Source organism: Phycodurus eques, chromosome 22, assembly GCF_024500275.1.
Source record: "Phycodurus eques isolate BA_2022a chromosome 22, UOR_Pequ_1.1, whole genome shotgun sequence".
NCBI lineage: Eukaryota > Metazoa > Chordata > Actinopteri > Syngnathiformes > Syngnathidae > Phycodurus > Phycodurus eques.
This window is the reverse complement of record NC_084546.1, coordinates 8,552,561-8,577,763: the sequence shown is the minus strand read 5'-3', so window position 1 is coordinate 8,577,763 and position 25,203 is coordinate 8,552,561. Positions and strand designations below refer to the sequence as shown.

Genomic DNA, 25,203 nt, shown 5'->3' with positions numbered 1-25,203 from the left:
CATATTCTCCTTTGACCTCATTCAAAACAAGTTTTGATCATGTTTTTCCCCCTTCTGGGATTTGCTTTATTTCTCCTGTTACCAAACAAGCTTTGGAGCTCTTTTCATTTTTTCCCCCTGTTTAACCTGAAAAAAAATAACATTGTAAGCTAAGGTGTATTTTTTTTCCATTTATTTAGCAGCTACTTTAGCATTTCTCAAATTCACAACATTAGCAAAGCTGTGGGGGAAAAAAAATTCATTGTATAAAAGCATGAGGCAACGATAGCTACCATTTTTTCCCTTGTCAGCCTTGAGTGCTATGAAAGTTGAAAAAAAGAAAGGCTATTTTTGTGTTTAGAGATTTTCCCCCCCTTCATTGTGCTCAGTTATTAAAACAGATACTGTATATAACAGAGTAAAAATATTTTTTTACTTAAAGTACATTACAGTGTCTGCACTTTTTAAATTTTACTCAATTATACACGTTGAAGCAGTACTCTACTCTAGTACTTTTTATCCAAATATCTGTACTTCTACTCAATTACAGTGTGAGTACTTTTTGCCACCAGAAAATTAATAAAATGCGCCTTTGTGCTGTAATTCGACCCCTGGCCTGCTGGCGGCGGTAGGACCCCAGCCACGATTACGTCCAATCGTGACGTCACGGTGACGTAGCCCCACAGTAAACAGATGTTTATGGCCAAAGCGGTCTGCTAGCTTATAAATCGGATCTCGAGCAGGGAGGTAAGAACGTTCCTTGTTTTCGTCGTCATTCATAAATCGAAAGTGTTCTTCTTTCGTTTCCTTGGGTGCGGGTCGTCTGTATATTTCGAGGAACGAGATGATGGTGTAAATAGAAGATTCTGTCACAACACTTGAGCCTCAGGTCACCCAATGAGGCACATGATAAACTGGTCGAGTTGTATCAACTTTGTTTAAAAAAAAAATAATAATAATTAAAAAAATAACTTAAACACATTCGTTTTAGGTGTTAATATACTTTTTATTTGACCACGAAGTCTTGTCATCGTGTTTAAAAAGCTAATTCTTGAAAAGAACGACGCTTAAACATTGAGCATTTCATACAGTCCATTGTCACAATGAAATGTATAACGCAACACTACTCACAATGATTGTGAGTGGCGCTGCGTTCAATGTACACTAAGCCACATGCAGGTACATTTTATTACTTTCGTTTCCTGTACAGTACACGGTGAGCTTTTTTTTTTTTTTTTAAACAAATGAAACGGGGTCTCAAAAGAATAAAACAAACTTGCTTGAAATTTCTTGGGGGGGAGAAACCTGTTCACTGTCAATGGTGCTGTCTTCAGTGAGCCACATTTTACTGTAACCACATTTTATTGCTCCCGCTTCCTGTACAAAGTGAGCGGATAGAATGACATTTTATGACAAGTAAATGAAACTTACACACAGTAATAAAACTAACTTGATGTATAGTGAAATGGTGACCTCAAATTAAAGCTCATTGCATCCCGTCGTTACTAAGCAACGTTTTAACAATAACTTCCCTTTTTCCAGGCACTGTCGTTTGCCCCTGTGATGCTTGTACCACCTGGCGTTTAAGCTCAACTCCCTTCCTGTCTGTCCTCGCCTCCCCCTCCCCTTGAAAGATCCCCACGTCCCAGAGCCAGTCTCCATATTCTCCTACGTTCTCCGGTCACCCCTGTGATGCCTCCCTCGTGCTGTGGCTGCCTGTCACAGTACACCCATCATCACCTGGTTGCATTCCTTCTCACCTTCTTTAGGTAATCTGTTCATTTTAGCTGTTTTTTTTTTTTTTACCCAAAACCTGTTGGACATGGTTGGTGTCTAATTTTGTTTTTTTAGGTCACTCATGCTTTTTTTTTTTGTTTTTTTTTGCATGTGCATGGGAATATGGAGCTTCTTTTTGAAACAATGTGTGAATTCATGTAAAGTATTCATGTGGGTCAAAGGTCTGTGGAGCAGACGTTGTCATAGTAGTGTGAACCATGGATATTGATTCCCAATGGATGCAGCAGAAAAAGATGTTTAATTTTTTGTGTCTCACACAAATGTAAGCAAACAGTGTTTTACATGAGGGAAAGTATATTTGTTAAATATGGACTCATTGCACCTTGCTTTGTTTAAGGCTAACTCATCGCGTTAATGTTTAATGACTTGCAATGGATAGTTTGTGCCAAGCTCAGCAGAAAAGATGAGCTGGTTTCCTGCATCGTTTCCTGTTTTTATACTGTCATTTAGTTGTCCCAAAAATAAAATAGAAGAGTGCCCTTTCGCTCAAGCTTGGTGATATGGCCTTAAAATAAAATCGCTTGACGATTTTGACAAATATTTGATTTTCAGTTTTAATACATATTCTCCTTTGACCTTATTCAAAACCAGTGTTGCTCTTGCATCAACTTCCACAGAAATATTTAAAGTCATATTTTTATATTGGGAGGGTGGGGGGGGGGGGGATTTATTCAACTCTCTTAGATGAATGTTAATGAATATAATCCCTTTTCTCTCCCCCGTCGCAGCTATGTGTTCCTGCATGCATCCAGGAAGACGTTCAGCAATGTGAAAGTGAGCATCTCCGCCCAGTGGACGCCTACTCCTCAAAATGGCAGCGCTCCCGCTTTCTCGCCTGGCGAGGTAAAGCTTCTTTTCCCACCATATGAGGCTGAAAAATGTCATTTGATCTCTCATTTCATAACATGCAAATGCGTTTGTCTTAGACATGGGAGAAAAACCGTCTGTTTGAGAATGAAGAGCAGGCGACTCTCTTCCTGGGAGCACTAGACACCATCTTCCTCTTCTCCTATGCTGTGGTGAGGCGGATTAAAATCCACTGGTGCTCTTGTAAACCGGTAACACCAACCAACCAACACATTTACTGTCACTATGTAAATTCTTCGCTTCCTGCTGACAGGGTTTGTATCTGAGCGGCGTGATTGGCGACAGGGTGAACCTGCGCTATGTGCTGTGCTTCGGCCTGTGTGGCTCTGCTGCTGTGGTGAGTGGGCACGTAGATTACTATACCCTTATAGTCAATTCTATTATTATTATCAAGCTATAAATTTGTCATGGTGTCATTTTCTCATACAGGATTTTTGTCTCACCCCTATTTGAGATTTAGTACCGTGAACTTTGTTCATTGCGCAGGATATGTTTCAGACCCACTCGCAATAGGTGAAAGTGTTATAGCTCCCTTTCTATAGCTACATTTAAACTTATTATTTACACACTTTTTAAACACATTTGAATTCTATTTGAACACATGAAGAATTGTAAGCATAAAATGCACAGAACATACTGTATGCGTTGTTAGTTATGCGGCTTTCAGAGGCAGGGCATGGCAAATCAGCGTGAATCTGTGTGTGAGCTGTGGCCAACAGAAGCTCATGCGTGAGTGTGCCCATTTTGTCGACAAAAAAATCTGCAAGGTTGGGGTAGGTGAACCGGGATATCCCGGGGGACACTGTATTCAGTTTATTTCCTCGCTTCGATCAATTCAATGTATTCTATAATGCATTTTCCTCTTGTGAGTAATATTTCAGATGGTGTCAGTTAGTTGTGTTATAGCCCTAAGGTGAAGTGAAACTGTGCTCGGTTGGAGTCAAAGTATTGAGTCAATTGGCCATTGCACTCGCAGGAAGTGGGCAGTGGAAGTAGGCTCCAGTGAACAATTGTCCCCAATTTGGCCAAGTTCTATCGAAAATGTACACAATTGATGGATGCAAGATGTTCTTTTGTTCACTGTGGAATATCTGTGTGTTCGTAGGACTTTGTTTTTGGCACCCTGACTGAGTGGCTCCACATCTACAATGTCTACCTCTACTGTAGCCTATGGGTGCTGAACGGCCTGCTGCAGTCCACTGTCTGGCCCTGCGTGGTCGCCGTCATGGCCAACTGGTTCGGCAAGACAGGGTCCGTGCGTGTGCGTGTGTGTGTGTGTGTGCGTGCGTGCGCTTTTATCACACAATACTTCCAGTGTTGAATCCTGTTTACCTACACGCACACACAGAGGAATCCACTCCCACAAAGACAACCATTCATCATCAACATAGATGACATTGAGGCTTAGAACAGGATTTAGGATCATTTCCTATTTGTTTTGAGAGGGTGGTGTTCCAATTTTATGAGGTGTTATTTTTTTGACGGTATCCAGACGAGGCTTCGTGTTCGGCCTGTGGAGCGCTTGCGCGTCGGTGGGCAACATCCTGGGTGCCTTCTTGGCATCCAGCGTGCTCAAGTATGGCTACGAGGTAAGGAAAGCATGCGCGATGTTTCATTGTGTTGTCAGCTGTTAGACCGCTTTGTTTTTTAATCTGGCCCACCAAGCATTTAATTGTCAAGAGTCGTGTAATATTTGTTTCATTAATTTAGCTGTTTTAAATTTGTTTGTTTACATTTTTTTTAATTTTTGTGGCCTTTGCGGGCAAACGTTTGCCGACCCCTGACTTACATGTTCTGTGTGTATCCTCCTTTGCAAGTATGCCTTCCTGGTGACGTCTGTGGTGCAGTTTGGTGGTGGGGTGGTACTTTTCTTTGGCCTGCTCACCTCCCCAAATGAAGTCGGTAAGGAACGTTGCATTAAATCCTGTTTGCAAAACACTTTCTGGTGTTATTAGCCTATGGAAAATGCAACAAAGCATTACAATTGACCTGAAGTTTGTGTGGGTCAGGTCTGAGTATGGATTGTCAGACAGGACTCTGCCCAGTTGACACAGATACCAACAGGCCTCTGATAAGCAACAAGGAAGAGGAGGAGGAGGAGAAGGAGGAGGAGGAGGAGGACGATGTACAAGATCGTCACTACCGTTCAGTGCAAGGGTCCTCTAAAGCCGTGGGCTTTTTCCAAGCTTTCTGCCTGCCCGGAGTTCTGCCGGTGAGCTTTCAGGGCTTCCTGACTCCTGACTTTTCCCGACTGAACTTTAACCCGTTTGTGTCTGCTCGCTCTAGTATTCACTGGCGTTCGCATGTCTGAAGCTGGTGAACTACTCCTTCTTCTTCTGGCTTCCTTTCTACTTGAGCAATAACTACGGCTGGAAGGAAGCTGAGGCCGACCGGCTGTCCATGTGGTATGACGTTGGAGGAATCATTGGTAAGTGGCGTACCAGCAATGATAAAACAAGTTTGAGTTTACACATCTCAAAACTTTTTTTTTTTTTTTTTGTCAGGCGGAACCGTTCAGGGTCTGGTAACTGACTTCTTGGGAAAGCGAGCCCCTGTGTTGGCCATAAGTCTCACACTTGCCATGGCTTCTTTGGTGGGGTACAGCCGTGAGTAGTCCCTGTTGCCATTTTTTCTTTCTAAAGCCGCAGCACGTAAAAGAACGGAACCAAAAAATCTGCACTGGAGTAATTTGGTCATGAACACAGTATATATAAGGAATACAGTAAATACAGCGGTACCTTGATTTACGAGGTTAATTCATTCTGTGCCCAAGCTTGTAACTAAATTTACTTGTCTCTAAACTCAATTTCATTTTCTATTTTTTGTGTTTGACTGTTGTCATGTTCAATAAACGGCTGAAAGCGCATCGGCGGCTGTTGTTTCCTAAAAATATCAACCAATCAAATAAACATAAAACACTAAGTACTGTGGTAACCGAGCGCACCTTCTGTGGTGTATTATTCCGCTGCCGTTCATAACCTTGAAACCGCAAATGTCGGGACCGCCTTAAACCGAGCCTCTGTACCTCCTTAATATGTCTGAATTTAGTCGTAAACGTCAATGCATTGCAGATTCGCCAAATGACAAGACAATCAACGCTGTCCTGCTGGCCATCACGGGCTTCTTCATCGGCGGTCCGTCCAACATGATCAGCTCCGCCATATCCGCCGACCTGGGGAGACAGGAGGCCATCAGGGGCAGCCGGGAGGCTCTCGCCACAGTCACCGGTATCGTGGATGGCACAGGAAGTATAGGAGCTGCTGGAGGACAAGTACGTCATGACATTTACTGACTCAAAAGTCCTGGAATGAACAGGAAATAAGAATAATAACAGTTAATCTCATCTTCCAGTACTTGGTGTCCCTCATCGAGAGCAAGTTGGGTTGGATATATGTGTTCTACTTCTTCGTCGTCATGGTAAGACACGGCATGCGGTTTTCTCCAACCTTTTATTGAGCCGTGGCACATTTACAATGAAAAAAAAATCTTATTTTTCATGATGTTTATATACAATACGGTGCTTTTTTGAAAATTAGAAACACATAAAATATTTTGGGTGTTTTTTAGGGCCCTGGAATGGATTAATGCCTTTTAAATAATTTTCAATGGAGTAAAAACTGATTTAATATGAGAAAAGTAATTTTCACGGAAGAAATTATGACGCTGACATAGATTGATACATAGATGAAGAAAGATACATTATTTGTACTAAGTATAATACTTTATGGCCAATTTAGTGCAATTGAAATAATTACACACCTGTTGATCTCTGACCTGTGGTTAGGAGTCAAGGAGAATTCTGCCGAAATGACAACACGTGTTATTAACATTATAGACAGGGGGCAGCATTGTGTTCATCACGCCCCTGATCCTGACAGAGGTGCGTGCCATGTGGAGAGAGCGGCAGACTCGGCATCACCAGCTCTGAGACAATCGGCTCCTTTTAGCTCCTCAACGCGACTTAAAAAAAAAAAAAAGGCTCTGTAGGTGAGTTTCCTTTCCTTCTTCCAACCACCGTGGAGATTGGAGAGCGACCAGAGGATCGCGTCCTCTGTAAAAAAAAAATAAATAAATTCAAAAACCTGACACGAACGCGCGCGTCTTCTGGCGTATGACCGCAGCATTTACAATACGACTGGCAGGAGCTGTGAAAGCAGACTCGGTTTCACAATGTACATATTTGAATGGTTGTAAATACTAAAAAAAAAAAAATAATAATAATTGCACTGTCGGTGTTACTTGGAGACATTGCAGTTCGGGGTTGCACATGCAGAAATAGATTATATAGATAATGCAGTATATTTAAGGCTTGAGATTTAGTAGGTAACTTCTTTTTCAATTTCTTATAATCAGGTTGAAAATGTCCTTTCACTGAAGGGTTTGGGTCCTTAAATTGTTTTCCTATCATTCCAGTTTCCTTGTATGACTGCAACGCTCTTGTCATTTGAGTCTTAAATGATATGTTTACTGTCATTCGGCCGCGAACTCGTGCTCATTCTGTGTGCAGTGATTGCGGTCGCCATCTATCATGCCACAGGCTACTTTGAAACTTTGTTATGGAGCCAACTCCGAATGAGCGGCCCATACCTCAGTGGAACTCAAGCTGGCATGGAATGTGTAACTGTCGACACTTTTTCATGTCTGTTTTATCTTTCTTTAAATGTACATTTCAGCATGTTTGATGGTGTGAAGGAGCATTTTCGTTTTAAATAAATGGGGGCTGCAAGATGTTTGTGTGCCTTTCTAAACAAAGTTTTGGTCTACCTCGACACTTCTCATGACACACACACACACACACACACACACACACGGGCTGGACTCAGGGTGCTAAAACAGCAGCCCTGACACTTCTAAACTGTGTTAACGTATTCATCTAATTGAAAAGTGAAATCCATTCCTAACCAACTCATTTTTGCTATATAGTTTGCATCAACTGATTTAAAAAAAAAAAAAATACTTTTTAGACGTCGTTAATTTTGCATTGCTTTAGACACTTAATAATAAAACTAGGCCAATGTGCAGTGTCGCGTACTAGCGGCTAGGTGGTGCTGTAGGCAGGAGAAGAAACCCCACAGAAGCTTGACCTGAATATCATGCAATAGCATTTTTATTAATTTTAGGACGTAATGAAATCACGGCAAAGGTAGCAGTGTTACAGGATACTCACACCTGTATGACATTACAAATGGTATACAATGACATCATACATTTATGCAGAGTAGAAATAAAAGAGTGATTATAGCTGCGACAGATGAATCAGAACAGCAAAGACTGCATAAAGGTTAAAATCGAAGCTTAACAATCAAGAGATTGAAGATTACCATACATAAATACCTCTTTGTCAACAATGTTGAAGTAGTGCAAAGATAGGTCTCAGAATTGACATAATTAGTAATAGCAACAAAAAACGGATTTCCATCATTAATTCTTCAACACACCGTATAAACTCGGAATAACTTAAATTGTTTGTCTTTCACAGAAGCCAGTAAATGTTTGTCACTCACGCACATATAGAGGTAGACACAACAACAATAATAGCTGTGTTTTCTGAAATACACCCTTTTAGTACCCTGACAATGATTCTTGCAGTGACTGAGGTGGTTGGCTCAGCGAAGAGAAATTGTGGGACTGAAAAAAGGCGACGTGATACTGTATTAATTAAAAAATAAAAATCTGAAAACATGAATTGATCCAAATGGGGTACATATGAGGTCGCTACCCCTCCCCCACTTCCCTGTCAAAGCAACTCAAAAGGCCAAGTGTGTGACAACAAAAGCAATGTGGGCCCCCCGAGGTCCCCTCAGAGCCCCTTGCTGACTCTTAACACGATGGGAAACTGAGAGCTACAACTTTGACCACAAAAACAACAACAAAAAGAGCGCCCCCCCCCCTTCTCATTTCAGTCTCCCAATCTCTCTTTACTGACTCAACAGATGCAAACAACCTGAGCTACACAATTTTTTTGAAACGCTTTTTCTGTGTGTATTTTACAAATGTTATTGAATGAGGTAGGGTTCATCCAGATTGTTTTTTATTTTGACACATCTGAATCATGTAGTTTTGGGTAAAATATTAAACATAACATTTTAAATCAAATTTTTGGAGTCTCATAATAACCTTTTCAGGAAAGCTTGACAGATACTGTCGATATCCTCTTTGTTGTCTGTAAGAGTACACATAATTTCACAGTATTCCAAAAAAAAGATGAAGAAAACAGTATGTAGAATATATATATATATATATATATATATATATATATATAGAACTATCCTAATGAAACGAAATGGGTAGCTTCCTTGTGTTGTGAAGACAGTCCATTAGAAGATGCTCCATATGTACATATGAGACATATCTATGTGGGGTGGTCCTACTGCCGAGATGGGGCCTTGTAATGTAGAAGCCTCCTCCTCTTCACCTTGAAGAAATCTGGAGTAAAACCAATGCACAGGTTGGTAAATCTGATATTATTCGTATTCGGGCCCGACCGATTAATTGGTCGGTCGATTTCATCGGCCGATATCAGTCAGCCCTTTTCAAATTGGCAGAAAAAAAATGTTTTTACATATTAACAATAACATAAGACAATGACAATGACGCTAACATTCCAAATAATTAAAAATTGAAAAAAAATCAACAAAACATTGGCAGATTTTACAAAATGTTCACGCTGTTGTAAAGTTAAAGCCTAAATGATGATGTTCTGCCTCTAATTCAGATCTTTATTGTTATTGTTTTTTTTATTCGTTATATATTTTTCTCAGATTAATCGGCCGATTAATCGGTTTTCTGAATTTTATTCTGCCAAATATCGGAATCAGCATCGGCCTTAAAAAAAATATCATATTGTTGGGGCCCTAATTAGTATGTTTTTATAATGATCTGGATTTGTGGATTTACCCGTGATGGAAGCTTGTCTGTCTTTTTCTGGCCGTCGCAGCCGGTAGTACCCCCTCGTGATCACCTCAAGGTACTCGTCCTCAGATCCAGAAGAGCTGCAGGACTCAGGGGATCCCTCGCCCGACGAGGCGGAGCTCCGCCTCGGGGGCTTGCCGAGCCACGCCGCCGGCCTCACCGTGCCGCTGTGGTAAAAGCCCGGCACGTCCTGACACCGGACCTCCTCCCACTGGACGTTGGTGCCAGTGCCCGGCGCGTCTCTGCGGAAGTCGTAGTTCCACCGCTTGTTGGCTTCCTCTATGTTCATGCACAGCAGCCGCTGGAAGTCTTTGCGCAACTGCTGGTGGTTCACTGGCCCAAAAAGGTTCCTCCGCACCGGGCCCACCTTCAACCTCAGGGCCTCGACGCCACCCAGGCGCGAGATCTCAGACTCAGTTGTTGACGTTGATGGCGTGTCCATTGCCATATGCCTGTTGGATGACAAACACATGCCAAAGGTGAGAGCTCTGTTCCACTTGTGACGAATGAGGTGTGACCTTTTTTTACTGCAAGGGATTTTCCAACTTTTTGGGCCCAGGGGAGAAAGTTTTCCACCTCATAATTACACCACCAATTTAATAGAACTACCATGTAACCTTAAATGCCATATGAATTCAAAAGTTGCCTGTTTTCGAAAAAAATAAAATACAAATAGTGTTACAATAAATTCATGTTTATTTTAGAAAAACAGTCTTAATGTTATATGAATAATGCCAGAGTGTATTTTTTTTCAAAATACACCAAAAACGGTGTATTTTGTCGGGACAAAAAGTTGCAATCTCACAAGAATAAATCCCTACCTTTTTGTCAAAATGAAGTCATAATACATTAAAGCCAGTGGAATGAATTAAGAAAATCATATTCTCACAAGGAAATTTCAAAACGACAGCTCAATATAATACTAATCATAGTATTATATTGGAAATAATAGGACTCTGTTCACCGGAATAAATAAGCCATTTGTTCTAAAAATGAAACAAAAAACCTTTAAACGAGGATGTCAGATGTATGGATGATACGTCACAATCCTTTCAGAGCTTTTAATTGGCCCAAAGCTAAGGGAAGAATAATTGTTTTTTTTATATTGTATATGTCGCTATGCACTTTTTTGAAACAGTACACAACATAATGCTTTCCAAATTATTTTGCAGTCCCCCAAGCTACGGCTGGCGGCCCACCAGTGATTCGGGGATCCCAGTTTGAAAACCACTATTTAATGGTTCTGTTTAATTTTCCAGGCCCCACACATGACACCTGTATCCGCCTGCTTGAACCACTTTGTGTTTTATGTGAGTGGAGTAATTACCACAGCAACAGATAAGTAAGTACACGAACACTACATAAATCTATTCACTAGTACAACACCACAACCTGCTCTGGTGTCTGAGGGCCAAAGGGCTGCAGTAAAGATGAGCGGTTGCACATATGGTATACTTGTGAGAACTGCTTTACAGCATTCCACTGCTGCGATCTGACAAAATTAATTAGCGCACCACTGTTGAGTCCAGGGACCACGAGCTTGGGCTTAATTTTTACATACAGCCTCGAAAATTAGCCATTTGACACGCTATCTACGTCGCTTAATCAGAAAAAAACGGAGACGTTTAAACGTATGCTTGAGCAGATTAGGTTATCTATACACTTGTCAGACATTTTATTAGGTACATATGTACTGTAGGCAAAGTACTGCTCGTGGGCCATATACGCCCCACTGAACATTTAGTCCTGTAATATTTGTTATGTTTTTTTTTTTTTGCGTAAAATTGTAGTTATTTTTGCACACATTTATTTCTTTAAATATTTGAAATGGATTTATTGTAAATAACAAAAGTAATTGCTAAATAAACAACATTGCATATATATTTTTATTATTATTATAATTGTTTTTTGTACTACATCTACAAATGACCTATCTGTCTGTCCATTTAAAAAAAAAAAAAGTGGCCCTTGAGCACAAAGATTTGCCCACACCTGGTTTTAAAATATTTTTTTTCCTGTATTGGATCCATTACATTCCATATAATACCGATAATAAATGCTGTCCGTGAGGAGACAAAAGACGCTGACTCCTTGCATTGTGAGATAATCTGTGACAACCACTAATTGGTCCATAATCCTAAATTAAATTTGCATCTCATCTCATCATCCCAGATGAATTGGGGGGCTGTAGGAAGGGAGGGGTTCATCATCTTATTAATGACTCCTGTGGCGTCTTAATTAGGGCTGTCTGTCTGCATATTAAAGAATAAAAACAGCACCTACACCAACCAGTCTGTCTGCTGAATCATAATTTAACGTACAAATAGAGGTAAAACAACACAAAATTCTTATTGCAAATTCAAGAAAATGATTTTCTTTTTTTAAAAAAAACATCCTTAATGTGTTGAATTTGTCTGAGAATGTGCTTAGCTAAGTGAGCAGAGCAATAAAAATACAAGGGGTGGGGGTGGAGCATCGTGCAACTCAGAACATACAGTAAGCCAGTGCACTTGAAGATGTCAAATAGACTGAAAGTGCACATTGAGTAAACGTACGGCTGGAAATCACACATTTCAACAAATGCAACCACTTGGCTTTAGATTTTCACGAATAGTAGCTAAATAAATCTCCAAAATACACATTCAGAATGGCTTTCTGCATAAGGGGGCTATGCTAGAAGAAAGTTGTTTGCGTCAAAAACTGTAGTGGGCGCAACATGCAGATCATCTTACAGTACATACGTTTTAGCCCAATGTTTCACATTTTGCCAAATAAAATAGCACAAAGCTTAAAAAGAACAACTGAAAACTTTCATTCCTTGCTACCAAGCGCCAGAAAACTAAGCATGGTTGTACTCGCAGTAGCCGGTGATGCACTTTCTTTGGCAAAAGGAAGTGGCTCAACGAGATGCAACACACAAACAACCGTAACTTGTCAACGCCTTGTGTGTGACATTATGGCAGAAAATTATGAAAACCCAGTTCAATAGAACAAAAACTTAGCATTAGAGTCTCTGACGGTATGCTGTCAAAATTTCAAACGTGTGTTGTTGTTTTTTTTTTTTATATAAACAAGCGAAGTATGCACCAAAAATACACTGAGCGAGATGAATGAGATGTATTCGTGTTCAACCTCGGAGAAAACAGTGTCACGTTGAAAGATGGAAGGTTCAACCCACGGAGAAGGCTTGTTCGCATCCCCTTATCTCTACCACCTATTTGTTATGGACATAGCTAGGACTGGGGTGGGAGAGGGGTCTGTGTGTGTGTGTGTGTGTGTGTGGGGGGGGGGGGGGTCCAACTTGAGAAATCCGTCACATGGTTCCATCAAAAACACATTACATTGTACCACTGTCATAATAAACACTAAAATGACTGTAATACAATTAAATACAGCAACGACGAAAATGACTTTCTGGGTGGAAAACAAGATGAAAAGGTAGATAAAACTACAACCTAAAATGCTTGCAAAATAGATGCATAAAAGTGTTGTAAAGTTAATCAAAATGTTTCTTACCTTGTGGATGTGTTTCAAATGGTAGTTTTGGCGCGCTGCAGACGCTGTGCTCTCTGGTCACGGTGCCTCCTCTCTGTGTGCTGCACTGAGCGGTGCTCGGAAAGTAGGTCAGAGAAACTTGGCATGGGGCCGCCATTTCCCTTCTCCCGCAAAATCTGACACACATTCTCGCGTTAGCCTTGCATCACGCTTTCTTCTGGCGACGCCCCCACCTCCACCAGTCAACGTTGCACTGCTGCAACATGAACAAAGTTGTTTTTTTTTTTTTTTTTTTTTTTTTGGGTTCCTCTTGACGATGTATAGCCACTACTGTATATGCCTTCTTTTTTTGAGCTACTGAAAGAATATGAAAGTAAGGGAAATAAACCACTGTTGATGGGTGCATTTTTAACCGTGCAAGATGCTTCTTCTGTAAGATGCGATGGTAAAAAGTCAGCTTTTTAACCTCACCAAGTGACCCGCATCTAACAAATGAAACCATACGGAAAATCTAATCAGTTTTCCTTTATTGCCCAAACACAATCAAAAGTAAAGCTGCAAGCAGTGATGAAGCACCCCCTTTTTTAATGCAATCCTTAAAACGATCCCATGTCATCTCCATTCATCCAAAATAGACGGAATGTAATACAACCCCAATTCCAATGAAGTTGAGACGTTGTCTTAAACATAAATAAAAACAGAACGCAATGATTTCCAAATCATGTTCAATCTATATTTAGTTGAATACACTACAAAGACAAGGTATTTAATGTTCAAACTGATAAACTTTATAATAATATATATATATATATATATATATATATAATCATTAACTTAGAATTTTATGGCTGCAACATGTTCCAAAAAAGCTGGGACAGGTGGCAAAAAAGACTGAGAAATTTGAGGAATACTCATTAAAACACCTGTTTGGAACATCCCACAGGTGAACAGGCTAATTGGGAACTGGTGGGTGCCATGATTGGGTATAAAAGGAGCTTCCCTGAATTGCTCAGTCATTCACAAGCAAAGATGGGGCGAGGTTTACCTCTTTGTGAACAAGTGCCTGAGAAAATAGTTGAACAGTTTAAGGACAATGTTCCTCAACGTACAATTGCAAGGATCCCTTTCATCATCTACGGTCCATAATATCATCAAACGGTTCAGCGAATCTGGAGAAATCACTGCATGGAAGCGGCAAGGCCGAAAACCAACATTGAATGCCCGTGACCTTCGATCCCGGAGACGGCACTGCATAAAAAATAGACATCATTTTGTAAAAGGATCTCACCACATGGGCTCAGGAACACTTCAGAAAACCAATGTCAGTAAATACAGTTCGGTGCTACATCCGTAAGTCAACTTGAAACTCTACTATGCAATGCAAAAGCCATTTATCAACAACACCCAGAAACGCCACCGGCTTCTCTGGGCCCGATCTAAGATGGACTGATGCAAAGTGGAAAAGTATTCTGTGGCCCGACGAGTCCACATTTCAAATTGTTTTTTTGGAAATTGTGGATGTCGTGTCCTCCGGGCCAAAGAGGGAAAGAACCATCCAGACTGTTATGGATGCAAAGTTCAAAAGCCAGCATCTGTGATGGTATGGGGCTGTGTTAGTGCCAAAGGCATGGGTAACTTACACATCTGTGAAGGCACCATTAATGCTGAAATGTACATACAGGTTTTGGAGAAACATATGCTGCCATCCAAGCAATGTGTTTTTCATGGACGTCCCTGCCTATTTCAGCAAGACAATGCCAAACCACATTCTGCACGTGTTACAACAGCGTGGCTTCGTAGTAAAAGAGGGCGCGTACTAAACTGGCCTGCCTGCAGTCCAGGCCTGTTTTCCATCGAAAATGTGTGGCGCATTATGAAGCGCCACACAGGAGACCCCGGACTGTTGAACAGCTGAAGCTGTACATCAAGCAAGTATGGGAAAGAATTCCACCTCCAAAGCTTCAACAATTATTGTCCTCAGTTCCCAAACGTTTATTGAAGTTGTTAAAAGAAAAGATGATGTAACACAGTGGTAAACATGACCCTGTCCCAGCTTTTTGGGAATGTGTTGCACCCATCAAATTTTAAGTTCATGATTATTTGCTAAAAACAATAAAGTTGGTCAGTTTGAACATTAAATATCTTGTCTTTGTCGTGTATTCAATTAAATATAGGTCGAACATGATTTAGAAATCATTGTATTCTGTTTTTATTTATGTTTCACACAACGTCTCAACTTCATTGGAATTGGGGTCGTAAATTTAGCGCAACAGTGGTCTGTTGGATTCCACGTATTTGCACTTGAGGGACTTGGTATTTTTCTTTTTTTCTTTTTTGTAACTGGATAACATATTTTAAAATTCCAATTATTGCAGGATGGAAATGAGAACTTCCATTTTTACGGAAAACAATTACCACGATGACACCTTCTTTCTATAGCTGTTACACCACACGAAATGTGAGCCTCTTTTCCAGTGTTCGTGTTAGGTGTTCACTTTTAAGTAGGCGTCAGCTTCGAGGCCTGAGAGAGTTGCCAACGCCCTTCACTGACTGTATGTTTCCACACACATAGTTTACTATTTTTAATACCTCAAGCCATCACCGCTTTACTGTTGAAAACGGCTGAGAATCTTTATTATATAAAAGCAGGTATTGTCGCCATCACGGGGAGGCCATTGTTTGCAAGTGACAGCCACAGCTATAAGCGTACTTATGTCACTCTTGTGGAATGCGTCCTTGTTGAAAAACAGTAATCCCGTGTTGAGTGGCTAAAAAGGGGAGGAGAAGGCAGAGTCTCCGTTTAGTTGAACTTCAGGGTTGTTCATCTAACAACTCAAGGCAAATAAGGGGGAAATTGCATTCGTTTGTTGCATGTATTTTGAAGGGACTCTAGATCGAGACGGGGAAAAATGCACCTAAGCCCTTTCCCCCTGCTTTTCCACTGGTATTTTAGCCCCATTCCGTTTTACTGAGGAGCAAAACAATAATTTCCCTACAATCCCATCATGAAGCAACAGTTCCAGAACCTGAGAGCTGTGCCATTTGAGCTCTCTCATGCTGATACATAATGGTTAGTTAGCAATGCTGACCCAATTCCCTAATAGCCCACTAATCTGTGTGTCAAGTGGCCCTTTATATACACTGTCATACTTGAAGGGTCCATCGCTGGAAACGAGGCCTTGGGTAGTACGAGCACACGATGCGTTTGTCAGCACTCTGGCCTGTTATTTCCACTCAGTTTACAGCACTATATAAAAATCCCAATCCTCTTCTTGTTGTCTTTGGGCCCCCTTCCCACCCTTCATTCAACATTTCCTAATCCAGGGCTGTATGTGTTACACTTGGCTATGCAATATTTACACCCATTGTCTTCCCTCTGCAGTCCTTGCCCCTTGAATAAATTAGCTTGTCTGAAAAAAACCAAAAAAACAAAAAAAAAAAAACAATTCTGTATGACAATGTGCGGGAAGAAGAGAACTTAATCTTTTTTTTTTTTTTTTACCATTCAAGTGTCACAGTGGGATGAGATTTGCAATGGGCGTATTAGGGACCACACGCGTCCTCCCACGTGGGAGGCTTTTTCGATTACTTAGGTGATTAGTGTCGTAATTAAGGCGTTGCGGGAAACATTACAAGAACAACAAAAGGATGCGGCTTTGTCATATGACTGTGAGCTCGATAAATCATAATTTTCAGAACAATTATGTGAAGTTGGATAGTGTGGAGGACACTTGCTCTGTAGTATTCCAAGCCATTTATTCCCTGAATCGAGCATTATAACATATGTTTTAGTTAGTTTTAAAAGCATTTTGACAATAGACTATTTTCAAGACAAGCACTTTTCATAAAAAAATCTCGAAAATTTGTTTCACATAAACAGGAAGTAAAGGAATAATGGAGAAGAAGTTGTGACTTCACAGGTGCCCTTTGGGGCTTTCCACATCCTTTTCATTTCTCGATTGCAGAACTAGAATAGAGAAGCGGTACACCACAGACAATCTATTGTCTTTTTCTTCCTGTGGGGCCTCGATTACCGACGCAGCGTGAAGAATTACTATGACGAATGCGGTCAAAAAGGAGTAGAAAGGACGCATTAGCTTCAGCGTGTTACGTGCAACATCAGAATGGAAATCATCCCTGTTATGTTGCGATGAATCAACTTGATTGATTATTCATAATTTTTGGGGGGAAAATCTATTTTCAACACTCACAGCGTGGCTATGAACAGAGAGGAGCGAGTTGACAAAAGCACAACTCGTGATGCCAGCTTAGCGATTTGGTCAGTACATTTACATTGCAAGAGTTCCAAATCTTTCCAAGAGTATTTGTCGTATTTCGAGTGAAAACTAATCTGATGATACTTAAAATAAGACTCATCAGGTAAAAAGTAACTTTTTTTTTTTTTTTTTTTTTCTTTTCAAACCATACCATTCGCCCAGCTGTGGAGGCCATGGTGAGGTTGCGTGTATGGGACGGCGAGGGTCTGTTGATGCATGCGTGTGTGTGTGTTGGGAGAAGTAAGGGGTGCAGGGAGTGCTAGAGCAGCTGGATATTGTCAGGAGTTCACGGGGGGATCCAGGGTGTCAGGGTAAATGTGTCTAAGTTGAAATATGGCTAAGAAGACCCTAAGTGTTGGTTTTGGGATGTCCCAAGCGGGGTGCCCAGGGTGGGTTGGTGTGCTTGTGTGATAGTATTTATTTCCACTGAGTGCTTTTAGCCTGCCGGCACGGCGGACAACTGGTTGGCACATCTGCCTCACAGTTCTGGGGATCGGGTTTCAAATCCCGGCCCCGCCTGTGTGGAGTTTGCATGGTCTCCCCGTGCCTGGGTGAGTTTTCTTCAGGCACTCCGGTTTCCTCCCACATCCCAAAAACCTACGTGGTAGGTTGATTGAAGACTCTCAATTGCCCATCGGTGTGAATGTGAGTGCGAATGGTTGTTTGTTTCAATGTGCCTTGCGATTGGTTGGCGACCGCTTCAGGGTGTGCTCGGCCTCTCGCCCGAAGATAGCCGGGATAGGCTCCAACAGCTCGCGACCCTCGTGAGGATAAGTGGTAAAGAAAATGGATGGGTGGATGGATGGATGCTTTTCGCCTCTGCAGGTATTTAAGTCATCAGCTGTTGTGCTATGGGATCATCTTGGCTTTTAGTTGTTGTTGGTTAGATTGTGGGTGTGTGAGGAGGGAGGGGGGGGGGGGGTTAAAGGGCAGGCCACAGAGTGCGTAAATTGATCCTTTGCTTTCGTCCCAGCGTAAATGTCTGAGAGGGGTTGGTTTTGGTCTCGCTTCGGTGACTTTGAGACCCACTCAGTCCAGTGTCACGATTTCAAGGAAAAGAGCTTCATAATCATATGCATTAGTGGAAAAGAGCAAATTAGATTCTTATTGGGCTGCAATTTGACAAATTCTGGCTATATGACTATAGAATACCTATAGAATACCTTATAAGCTAAAATACCATACTGTATGTGGTATTCATAACAGCAAGCAGAGGTGTGTGTGAGTCCTAGTGTGTGTGCGCGGTTGTGTGTGTGCGTGTTCGCAGCTGGCATGAAAAGGTGCTGTGTTTCAGCTGATATGTTTTTGACCTTATCTCCATCTGGGAAACGGCTGACTCACATCTGAGCCCAGCTGTGTTCTGTCGTACTGGCCTGTGTGTGTGTGTGTGTGTGTGTGTGTGTGTGTGTGTGTGTGTGTGTGTGTGTGTGTGTGTGTGTGTGTGTGTGTGTGAGTGAGTTAGTGACTGAGTGTGAGAAAGAGAGTGAGTGAGTGAGTTGGAGGTCGTGTACAACCAGGGGATATGTGGCAGGTACGAGTTGAGTGAGTTGGATGTGTGTCAATTGTCTCAGGATGTATGAATATGGGACTCAAATTGTAAATGTAAAGAAATAAAAAGTTTGTGCATCATGGCAATTCAATAGGTATCGTGCTTCTCTTTCTGGTGTGCGCACCGTGGCCACCAGGGCTATACATGCAGACATACTGCACGTAAATTTGATCATGAAACACAATATAAGACGTGGCTTCAAAGCTGCAATAATATTAGTCTTTTTTTTTTTTGCACAGGATAAAGAATATATGCCTGTGAGTATTGTCGTATGCTCTGTCTGCATGTGTTACTGCTGCTTGTTTTCAAATAACTTGTTTAAAGTTTGATAATTACTGCAACATTGAGGCTAGTTTTGTGAGCCTGTGGCGTTTTGCTTTGGGTGTTAGCATTAAGCTAGCAGAATTTCTCAGACAATGTAAATATTCATTCATTCATATTCTGTTCCTCTTATCCTCGCTAGGGTCGCGGGCGTGCTGGAGCCTATCCCAGCTATCTCTGGACGAGAGGCGGGGTACACCCTGAACTGGTGGCCAGCCAATCGCAGGGCACATATAAACAAACAACCATTCGCACTCACATTCATACCTATGGGCAATTTAGAGTCTTCAAATAACCTACCCTGCATGTTTTGGGGATGTGGGAGGAAACCGGAGTGCCCAGAGAAAACCAACGGAGGCACGGGGAGAATGTGCAAACTCCACACAGGCGGGGCCGGGATTTGAACCCCGGTCCTCAGAACTGTGAGGCAGACGTGCTAACCAGTTGTCACCGTGCCACCACAATGTAAAGATGTTTTGGTTAAACACACGGTGTAATTCTCTTTGTTTTATGATTAATGTCACAGTAAACAGCTTGAGGCAAGCACTTGGACTCTTTTTTTTTTTTTATTCAAGAATTGTTCACTATCTCCCAAAGTGCAAAAAAAAAATAAAAATAAAATAAAAATCTGCTAAACGATCAAATGTCGAAAAACTAGTAAGTCGAGATACGACTGTGTTTGCTCAAAACCTTTTTAGCCAAAAATGAACTAAATCACAATTTTACATACGTATACATTTAAAAATAAATAAATAATAATAACCTTGAGCCCACAAACGTTTGCCCATCAATGATGAGACCATTGCTTGGATTTCACTGATATTCCCTGTTGGCCTTTTTCCATTCGGGCTGTTTTCCACATCCTCGAAATCTTTGGAACTTTTAATAAACTTTGGTATTCGAGGGCATGTCGTGATTCACCTCCTGAATTTTTAAAACCCACCAGCCAGCGAGTCTAAAGAATTCAGACTCAATGTAGTGTTATGTAAGATATTCAACCTGTTATGTGCTTGGTTGTATTCAGGAGTTTGTTTACTGTGGACGACATATTTGAACCAGATTCCTCCGAGCTGAAATGTGGATCATTGCGTTCTGAGTGGACGCCTTCTTTGGACGCCGCGGTACCGAGGAAACGTCGGTAGCTGCCGTAGCTTTGGAAAGTATGAGCGTGGTGTGAGAGTGTGAATGTGTGTAATATTGTGTATGTGGGTGTGAGACAGGAAGTAATCAGGGGTCCGTTCTTAGCCACAAAGCTGCACGAGTGAGCCAAGAGTCTGTAAAAGGATGTGTAAAGGGTTACTCAAGTGTGTATTTATCAAAACCAGTTTTTAAAATAAAAATAAAAATAGCTTGAATGGGCAAATTCCCATCGTGTGACAAGGTGGTGAGCTTCCCCTCTTCGTGGGGCCCACGGTGGAAACTCATAATAATCACAAAGTGAAGTAAGAGGCCACTGAAAGGGGAATTCATACACTTCCCTAAAAAAAAAAAAAAAAAAAAAAACATTTTTTTTTTAAATTCACATTTTAACCCCCGCCCCATTAAAAAAAAAAAAAAAAGAGCGATTTGCCCTATATACTCATACGACATAACATTAGGTACAGCTGTAATATTTATTGAGAACACAACAATAGTGTTATCTCGATATTTGCCTTCACAAAGAAAATAATGAGATTTATTGTACCGTTACGTGTAATTCAAACATTATGAGTGTTTTTTCCCCACTTTATGTATGAGAATCTTGATGCAGTTCATTTGCGTACTCATGTAAACTCCAGAAATATATTTTAAAAAATAATAACATTGAAAAATGTGTACATCTTTGACAATGTCAATCAAGAAATATAATTTTTTTGGTAGTTATTTAGAAAAGGAATATTAGGGCCACGCTGCAAAGAATAAACAAAAAAAATTACAATCTGAGATTAAAGTCGAGTTGTGATTTTTCATTTGAAAATTCTCCTTTTCTGTACCACTTAATTTGCAAAACTAGATGACTTCTTATCAAAAATATTACTCTTCCCCCCCCTCAAAATATACAAATTTAACAATAAAATAGAGCCTGCTTCGATTGACCTCCGTGACAAGCATAGGAGTGACAAGCCCATCTCCAGCAGTTAATCCTGGGAATCGTGCAAGGCTCTTGTTCTTGGTCTTTGATCCTCGATACTTTTTGATTGTGCTTTATTGCAGCTCCCCCATGCACGTTTTACACGTTTTAGTAGTGGTTCCCCTTCCTAAGCAGCAAACTCAATCATCGCTCTCTGCTTCTGACGGGCATCCGACAATCATGTAATTTCCAAATTGGCCGAAAAGGAAGAGGACAGGCTTAAACAAAACTTTTTTTTTTTTTTTAAATAAACCGTCAAAAAGTATTTAAATTACAAAGAGTTAACATTTCAGAAAAAAATTAAACTATTAGTAAATTCGATTAAACTAGGCTCATTACTTTTTGACTGCTCCTTTTGACTATTTTGGCTCACAAGGAAAAATCCTTAAATTTTGTGATGAAATAATGACAGGGTATTTCGGGTATTTTCCATAGCTGTCAAATGTAAACAAAACAAATTAAATTTGACCAGAATAGTATGTAAGGATGAAGAATAAAAGTCTCTTAACTTGACCCTTATTGCTGTAGCACCACCTTAATAAACCCCGAGCTTCTTTTGCCAGTTTGTCATCCTAAAATGTCTGCTATGAAAATTCTCCAACCAGGCTTTACGACCACAGCGTCCTCTGGTGGTAAAGATTAGGAATCACTGCACAGGGAGAAAGAAAAACCTAACATTTCCACTGATGACCTTCAGTTTCCTGCCAGTCTAATAGTAAATACACATGGCAAAAAATAACACACTCTCCTGTGTTAGAGTCCACTTGGCACATGTCACACACCCCTAATCAATCGCTCATCCCTAATGTGTGTCACATTCCTGGGAACAAGTTGGGACAACTTGCTGCACCTGAAACCAGTAAAACTGCCATAACAAGTCATGAAAATTTCAAAAATACTGCTCTAAATTGTCTATTTTTTCATCCTTGTGAAACATCGATGATCCTCGTCAGCTTGTTAATGTGAATATGTGATAGCAGTTACTGTAAGTCAAATTAGCAAATGATGGCAGAGACGTGTGGAATTTTTCATTGCCTCGCCCCAGGAGCACCATGCTGTCTGTGCCTGCTGCTGGTTCTTCTCCTTTTTTTCTGCTGTTGTTTCCACCCATCCCTTTCATCTCTCTCACACACACTTCCTTTTTTACTCCTCTGTGAGCCAGGAGCTTGTTGCAGCCGATGTCTCTCTCTCTCTCTCTCTCTCTCTCTCTCTCTCTCTCTCTTTCTCCATGGCCTGTCCTCCCGCCGCCTCCTGCTCCTACACCGTGGTCCTCATCCCGCTCAGGAGCAGCCTCTGCAGCCTGGACGCCCTCCGCTTCTACTTGTGGGTGAGCAACGTATCCATGCGTGTTGAACAATTACTCTTGTTTATCTTTAAAATTATAGCTACAAGGTGGCTCAACAACAGCAACAAAAAAGTTTTGTTTTTGTTTTTTTTAATAACTACTTCCAAGATTGTCAATATTTGTTTCCCATTGTAACGAGAGATTAATGTGAGTAAATATCATTACCTGCAGTGAATGACTTAAAAAAGATGCAAAAGGCAAAATATTCAGCACAGTGCTCTACCACAATAATACACATACTGGTCAGTTTTAAACAAAACTGACTTTCAAAAAAACTGAAAGTCCATGTGCTGTTCTTCACAGTATGGAAATGTCAAACTCCTCACTGACAGTACAAGCAAGGTGCAGGCTTGCAAGAAAGCTGTTAAGAGCTGACACAATATACCTAAGTGGGTGTGGTCTGCATTCAATAATAGCGAAGGACTTTGAGCCACACCTGTTTGTTTTTCTATTTTTATGTGTCTCAGTTCTGGCTCTGTTTATTTAATGTGTTGGATAGATGACGTTTAAATGCAGCGTACAGTACTGACTTCCATTTTTGCACACGACAACATGACATCAATCAGTGTATTTTAGGCATATTTTTCCCACCTTGGCTCGCGCTGCGTCTCGCCGTTGGAGGTAGCGACCGTCACAGTGACACAGCCGTCAGCTTCCTGTTAAAGGCTCAGAATAACAACTGAGTGGAAACATATTGTCACCAAGTTACAAATATTGTCCATGCAGTCAAATCAAATACTCCTGAATATGGACATATACATTGTAATACACACAGTTGTAGCATGATTCTATTGTTCCATTTTTAAAGCCTTTTTCAAGTGCTTCAAATCCAACTCATAGGACCTCTGCTCTGCCTGTTTCAGATTAAGCATCTCAAGGATCTAGAAAAGGAAAAAGACATTCTGTGCTGTGGTTTGGAGACTCTGGAGCAGGCCCGACTCTGGTACTGCCAACGGCTGCGAAAGTCCAGGGCCCAGCAAGATGACACTGACACCAAAAGTTGGATCAACTCCTCCCAAGAAGATGTATCAAAGGTACAAATACGAATAGTGAAAATCCGCGAGTGACAGACGCATGCCCAAAAAGGTTTGTAATTGCTTATAAATGCCACAGTGTGGCAGGAAAAGCACTTTTTATTTTTTTATTTTATTAGACAAGGCTATAGCCTGACTAAATGAAGCTCCTGCACTCAGTTGAATGTAAGTGGGTGCCACCAAGATGTGTCCAGAACTCAGGTGGTGCCAAAGCATTTTTTTATGTTAGACATGGCTTTGCCCTGAGCACAAAAACAGCAAATAGATGAGTTTCGAGTGGAAAACTTAAGGGGAAAAATCCGCAAATTTACAAATGCCAAATCGCAAATCTGCGTGAATTCACTATGGTTGTGGGAGTAAGTCACATATGTGCAAGTCATAAACTGTAAGTTATCCTGGCAAAAGTTGAATCTTTCAGAGGTTTTTCGCCCAGCAAGTCATAAGTCCTAAAATTGGACATCTTATTGGAAGTCTGACTCGAGTCAAGTCACGTGGCTCGAGTCCCTTACCTGTGATATAGCTGTCATTGGGTACTGCCTTGACCAAGCTTCCTTTCCCCACAGGCCCATTCTTGCTCGCTGAGGTCTCGCATACAGCGGGTGAATGCATCTCTGGCTTCTGTCATGGCTGAGCCCAGTGGCACCAGCACTGATGCTGCAGTACACAGCGCCCTCCGGTGGTATCACACACGACTCACACAGGTCAGCTCCTGCACATCGACAGGGCTAACATTTTAATAACACTGTATCTACACCTGCAGGACTCTTGACAGTGTAACTGCTCAGTGAGCAAACCGGGTCATCCCACTAAGTTTCAGCTTTATTCCAAAATAGATTCAATTCATTTTTCCCACCGTCATTCCACACGATATCCCCTGTGAATAACGATGTGAAACCATGTTGATAGAAATCTGTGCAAATGTCTTCAAATTCTCAGATATCTCACGTGCATATGTAGTGTTAACATTGGTTATTGTCTCTCTTTTTCAAAGGAAGTGAGTCACAAGAATCGACAGATCTCCATGTTAGAGATGGAAAAGGACGCTCTTCTCGAGCAACTTTATGAAGTTGAAACTGTCAGGTGCACGTCTCCTCATTTGTCAATATGTATTTAAGTCAATAAATGTAACAGTATTGTGTATAATTTGATCTGACAGATTGTGACCAGGTGTAAGGAAATTGGCGTGACTACTGTATTAATAATGGTAATGCAACAGCTTCTTTTATTGCAAAGTTTTTAACTAACATCAGCTTCCGTTATTCTCAAATATTCTTTTTTTTTTTTTTTTTTTTTTTTTTTTTTTTTTTTCTCTTTTCACCCTTCAAATTTCATTTGGTTCTCACAATGTACAGGTTGAAAAAAAAAAATAAAAATCACCAAAATGAAATTTCATATACTGCACTCTCAATACTACATTTCCCCCCTTATATTGCTAATAGTACAGTCTTTCTATAGCCAGCAGAGGGTATCTCCTCTCGGTAAAATCAAAAGTGTGTCATTTTTTTGCAGTAAGCCAA

General features: G+C 40.9%; 3 protein-coding genes across 3 annotated transcripts; 2 read left to right on the top strand and 1 right to left on the bottom strand.

The window, feature by feature from the left end:
* Window positions 1-641: 641 nt before the first annotated feature.
* Window positions 642-7,371, top strand: slc37a3 (solute carrier family 37 member 3). Its single transcript, XM_061667883.1, has 14 exons — window positions 642-726; window positions 1,522-1,748; window positions 2,505-2,619; window positions 2,703-2,795; window positions 2,897-2,980; window positions 3,749-3,894; window positions 4,136-4,232; window positions 4,461-4,545; window positions 4,653-4,855; window positions 4,930-5,071; window positions 5,148-5,249; window positions 5,715-5,914; window positions 5,995-6,060; window positions 6,479-7,371. The coding sequence occupies exons 2-14, from the start codon at window positions 1,672-1,674 to the stop codon at window positions 6,569-6,571; spliced, it is 1,503 nt and encodes a 500-aa protein (XP_061523867.1). The 5' UTR covers window positions 642-726; window positions 1,522-1,671; the 3' UTR covers window positions 6,572-7,371.
* Window positions 7,372-7,729: 358 nt separating this feature from the next.
* On the bottom strand, window positions 7,730-13,188 carry LOC133397246 (cyclin-dependent kinase inhibitor 1-like). Its single transcript, XM_061667892.1, has 3 exons — window positions 13,072-13,188; window positions 9,541-10,007; window positions 7,730-9,069 (listed from the first exon to the last, which is right to left on the bottom strand). Exons 2-3 carry the CDS (start codon window positions 10,001-10,003, stop codon window positions 9,011-9,013), a joined length of 522 nt encoding a protein of 173 aa, XP_061523876.1. The 5' UTR covers window positions 10,004-10,007; window positions 13,072-13,188; the 3' UTR covers window positions 7,730-9,010.
* Window positions 13,189-22,306: 9,118 nt separating this feature from the next.
* sapcd1 (suppressor APC domain containing 1) lies at window positions 22,307-24,937 on the top strand. The gene is made up of 4 exons (XM_061668175.1): window positions 22,307-22,634; window positions 23,516-23,686; window positions 24,250-24,387; window positions 24,678-24,937. Exons 1-4 carry the CDS (start codon window positions 22,536-22,538, stop codon window positions 24,798-24,800), a joined length of 531 nt encoding a protein of 176 aa, XP_061524159.1. The 5' UTR covers window positions 22,307-22,535; the 3' UTR covers window positions 24,801-24,937.
* Window positions 24,938-25,203: the final 266 nt, after the last annotated feature.

Bases quoted from the DNA above. Each gene is read 5' to 3' on its own strand.
- slc37a3 (XM_061667883.1), top strand. From the start codon at position 1,672: ATGCCTCCCTCGTGCTGTGGCTGCCTGTCACAGTACACCCATCATCAC. The intron at 5,072-5,147 runs GTAAGTGGCGTA...TTTTTTTGTCAG, and splicing joins TGACGTTGGAGGAATCATTG to GCGGAACCGTTCAGGGTCTG. The intron at 6,061-6,478 runs GTAAGACACGGC...TTAACATTATAG, and splicing joins TCTACTTCTTCGTCGTCATG to ACAGGGGGCAGCATTGTGTT.
- LOC133397246 (XM_061667892.1), bottom strand. From the start codon at position 10,003: ATGGCAATGGACACGCCATCAACGTCAACAACTGAGTCTGAGATCTCG. The intron at 9,070-9,540 runs GTAAATCCACAA...GTTTTACTCCAG, and splicing joins CAGACAAGCTTCCATCACGG to ATTTCTTCAAGGTGAAGAGG.
- sapcd1 (XM_061668175.1), top strand. From the start codon at position 22,536: ATGGCCTGTCCTCCCGCCGCCTCCTGCTCCTACACCGTGGTCCTCATC. The intron at 23,687-24,249 runs GTACAAATACGA...CTTTCCCCACAG, and splicing joins CCCAAGAAGATGTATCAAAG to GCCCATTCTTGCTCGCTGAG. The intron at 24,388-24,677 runs GTCAGCTCCTGC...TCTTTTTCAAAG, and splicing joins ATCACACACGACTCACACAG to GAAGTGAGTCACAAGAATCG.